The sequence below is a fragment of the Balaenoptera musculus genome, chromosome X, assembly GCF_009873245.2.
Source record: "Balaenoptera musculus isolate JJ_BM4_2016_0621 chromosome X, mBalMus1.pri.v3, whole genome shotgun sequence".
NCBI lineage: Eukaryota > Metazoa > Chordata > Mammalia > Artiodactyla > Balaenopteridae > Balaenoptera > Balaenoptera musculus.
In genome coordinates, this window is record NC_045806.1 from 98,133,880 (window position 1) to 98,138,475 (window position 4,596).

General features: G+C 38.6%; 1 protein-coding gene across 1 annotated transcript; it reads right to left on the minus strand.

Annotated features, from left to right (window-relative positions):
* Positions 1–223: 223 nt before the first annotated feature.
* On the minus strand, positions 224–1,291 carry LOC118888346 (testis-expressed protein 13A-like). The gene has a single exon (XM_036839313.1). It carries the CDS (start codon positions 1,289–1,291, stop codon positions 224–226), a length of 1,068 nt encoding a protein of 355 aa, XP_036695208.1.
* Positions 1,292–4,596: the final 3,305 nt, after the last annotated feature.

Sequence of the window (4,596 nt, forward strand, 5' to 3'; positions counted from 1 at the left end):
AACTTAATTTTCAAAATGATTCTATTTTGATCAGAAAATTATTGACTACAATGATGAGAACTCGTATATGTAGTTATAGTCAGAGCTGGAAGTAAATAGGTAAAATGTTAGCTGTTTCATGATATCTTATTCCTTTTTGCTTGTCTGTTTGTACATAATATCTAATCAAGAACATGCTCTTGTTCCCTTTCTAATCAGAAGAGGATGTCAGGAAATGAATTTGTTAGAATTCAGCGAGGTCCCTGATTGGGGGCAGAGCCTCTATTTCCCTTGTGTGACAGGATTTTTTACATTTAAAACACATCTTTCGCCATAAGAAATTCATCGAATGACACCAAGCACAGTCCCAGTCTCCCTTTCTGCGCCTGATGGTACGTCTTGCAGAGTGAGAGAAGCCAGGTGAGAACTTCCTGGTATGGCTCCGCCTTACGTTCCACCTAGTTCTAGAATTTCTCACAGGAGGGGCTGCTGCAGCGTCAGCTCTTGCTCTTGCGAGAGGAACTGTAGGCGGGGATGAATTAGAGAACTGAGAGACATTAAGGGGTAGCAGTTGACGAGCCTGGGCCCTGGCACCCAAGAACGGAGGGCAAGAAAAATTAGCTACCCCCTCGTCGTTCCCCCATTGAGAAATCACTTTCTCCTTCTTTGCCTCTCCCCCTACGGCAGCCATCTCAGAAAGAGCAGCGGTCTCTTGGTCTGATCCCTTCCCCGCCTTCCCCCTCAGCCAGCAATCTGCTGTGCCATGAGAATACGTAGGCATCCCTGACGTCTGTGCCTCCTTTTCCTTCTCCTCTCCCCGAGTTCCGACCTGCTGCCGAGACTGAGTGCTTAACACCCTAATAAGCTCACTCCTGAGTAAGTTCCGCTCTTCCTCTATTTCATGAAGGATTGTGAGACTTTGTTGAAGTTGGGACTGGGCTTTCTCCTTTTCCCTCTTTTGCATCCCCCTGAGTTTACTCACCGTCCCCCTCAAGGCTTTTGTGAGAAGCTTCTGCTCCTCGAGCTGATCCTGGAGCTTTTTTACCTTTTCTGCATCCTCCGACTTCTGCCTCTTAGCAAACCGCACTGCTAGGGCCAGGGAGCTCCAGGCACACGCCTCCTTGAGGCGTCCCGATATAGCTGAGTTAGTCACAATGTCCCTCAACTTCTTCTCCATATCCCCCCAAGACTTGCTCTTGCGCAACGAGTAGAAGTAGGAACTGACTTCATTTTGAAGTATTTGCTGATTTAAGAAATCTACAACCTCCCTCTGATAGAAGCCACAGGCTGGGTCATTAAAATTTACAGCCATTCTAAGTAAAGCACTCTGTGACGTATCTTACCTCGGAAAGCACATGGTAACAGGATGTGACCTCTGACCTTGACCTTTCCACTCAACAGTCATCCTGTCTTTACGGGAAGTAGAGCTCCCCCTTGTGCTGTGAGGGTTACCAACCGTCAGTAGAGTCAGCTACTTAAGAGCTAGGTTAGCGTAAAGCTTGAGGAAGTCAGTGGAGTTCACCATTAAGAAGTGGATACACAGATTATAGGGCTGCCCTGGTGGCGCAGTGGTTGAGAGTCTGCCTGCCATTGCAGAGAAGACGCGTTCGATCCCTGGTCTGGGAAGATCCCACATTCCAGGGAGCAACTAAGCCCGTGCACCACAGCTACTACTGAGCATGTGCGTCTGGAGCTCGTGCTCCGCAACGAGAGGCGGCGAAAACCCACAACACAGCCAAAAAAAAAAAAAGTAACAATCTGTTTTATCTCAGGCTGGTCAGTCTCCCAGTGAATACAGACGCATACTAAGTATTTGGTAAGTATGTTGTGTTACATCATGCTGCAACCAGTTTTCAAAATATTTGAGAGCAGGCATAGCCTTTTACCATTGGTACCTATTACACACAGCAGAAACACAGTAACTATTTTTTTTTTTTTTTTTTTTTGGTTTTTGTTGCTGCGTTCGGGCTTTCTTTATGTTTTATTTATTTATTTTAACATGTTTATGGGAGTTTAATTGCTTTACAATGGTGTGTTAGTTTCTGCTTTATAACAAAGTGAATCAGTTATACATATACATATATCCCCATAGCTCTTCCCTCTTGCGTCTCCCTCCCTCCCACAGTAACTTTTTTTTTTTTCACAGTAACTGTTTTTGATTGATGTATATCATAGTTTACGTAAACTTGCTCGCACTGTACAAATCCCCGTTTTACCAATTAGGATTTCATTCATGTAGTATAAAATTTGAACTTTATAACTTATAATAATAAAAAAACCTTTTATTAACTATTTTTTTTTAGAGCCAGGCATTGTGTTGCGTGGTAAGGAGATACAAACATCAATAAGACATAATCCCCAAACTGCAGAGGCCGATTTTCTAGCGTCATTTTGAGCACTCGAGTTCAGATAAGCCCGTGGAAAATAAAATTCAGAACTCAGAAAAGAGCTGCTCAGCTGTCTTATTAAGGCTTCTAACATGCTCTTGTTCACCCAGCGTGAACAGCGTAATAGCATCAATGTAATGGATCTATATAATGTTCTTATGGGATATCCATATTATCCAGAACTTTTCAAAAACTATGTATGACTATGCATGTTGATGTACTATGATTAAATATATAAAGGTACATTGTTTCCATTGGAGGGGAACATAGACAGTTTGTAATTGAGAGAGAAAAGAATGCATTCTCCAAAATCATACCATGTAAACGAGGTATTGTTGATCTGCTCTAGAAAAATACCACATGCCACATGGCAGCTAGGATTGGAACTATTACTTGGTCACCTGTGGTTGTTTACTGTCATTATCAAGGATCTATCCAGTCTTGAGAAGGAATTGAAACAGGTGAGCTGGAGATGTCTAATTGTGCCAGACCAGGAAATTATCAAGGTCTAGCGGGGTCATGTCAAAGAATACATAAGGCCAATTAAAGGGGCTCTGACTAGCTAAAGATGGAAAAATGTCTGAAAATGATTAAAACATATCAGGTTTTTTTAAGTGTGCTTAGAGCAATATTTAAAAAGTAAAAACTTCATTGGTCAGCAATGTATGTTACTACAATATCAACCCATTATTCTGAACATTAGTAAAGTTTTAAAAATCTATCGCTTAGCCTATCTTTCTTGTGTAAACTGTATTTTAGAGTAATCAAATAGTCAAAGGGGGAAATTCCCCTTATATGAGAATTCCAGCTAATAAATACAGAAGGAATAAGATTAGAAAATCACCAATTTGCAACCTCGAATGAAATAATAGATTCAGGCTATTACCCAACATATGCCAGAACCAGTAGGTGAAAGTTGGATGAGGGAAGTTTATACTGCGAAGACCAGATTGACACCATCTAAACACACTGATCAAACTCCACATCATTAAAAATGAGAAATGCAGATGTTATGTACCTCATAATATTATGTAATAAGAAGCACACAACAGCACCTGTGTTGTGCCACAGAAAATTGAAATTGATTTGAAATTGAATCTAATCATAACTAGGAGATTATAGGAAACAGAGAAGGATGAAGTTAAGCACTAAGATGAGGAAGCAGTCAAATGCTGAATATAAGTTATTTCATAGGTAAACTGCCCAGTTTTCCAACAAATCAATGGCATAAAAATAAAATTGGGAAGAGTGACTTGGACAAATAACAGACAAATGCATATGTGGACCTTGACCTCATTTGAATCCTAACCTGAATAAATATAAAATAAGAAGCAATTTTGAGATAATTGGGAAATTTAAATACATAGGATTCAATACACAGGATTGAATATGGATTCAGTATTAGATGATATTAAAGATTTTTTAAACATAGCAACAATGCTGTTGTTTATTCATCTACAATGCTATTGTTGCTATGTTTTAAAAATGTCTTCAGCTAGAGATGCATGAAATGACATGATGTCTGGAATTTGCTTTAAAATATTCCAGCCTTCTCCCCCAAATTTTGGGGGTATATGTTAAAAGGCATTGGCCAGCTATTGATAACTGTGGATACTATGTGATGAGTACATATATGTTCACTTAGGTTTCTTTACATTTTTAAAATTAGATCCCTACCTTACACTCATACCTGACATAGAGATGAATGTCAAAATCAAGACTCTGAAAGGTATCAAAGAAAACAGACAAATAAAATAATTGTAACATTGAGTAAGAACTCCTTAAACAAGACACAAAAAGCAAGAGCCATGAAGGAAAAGTTTCATAAATTTACTAGGTCGTATGTTTTAAAAATCTGTATAAAAAACAGCAAATCAAGCTAGAAATTACAAGGTGATATTTGCAACCAGCCAAACTTACAACAAATTAGTATACCAAATATATAATATATTCTTACAAGTTTGTAATAAAAAGATAAACATAAATAATAACACAGCAATAGGAAATAAAAGTGTCTTTATAAATGACCAATAGGCATTTGAGAAGATGCTCAATTTTAGTAGTATTCAGGGAACAGTACTATGGTATCATTTCAATGCAAGTAGATTGACAATATTAAAGAAGTATGACTATATCAAATATTGGTAAAGATCAGGGGAAAGGAAAATGTTCATATGTTGCTAGATGTAGTATAAACTGGTAAACAATTAAGAAAAGTAATTCAGATATA

Coding starts and splice junctions, on each gene's coding strand:
- LOC118888346 (XM_036839313.1), bottom strand. CDS start 1,291: ATGGCTGTAAATTTTAATGACCCAGCCTGTGGCTTCTATCAGAGGGAG.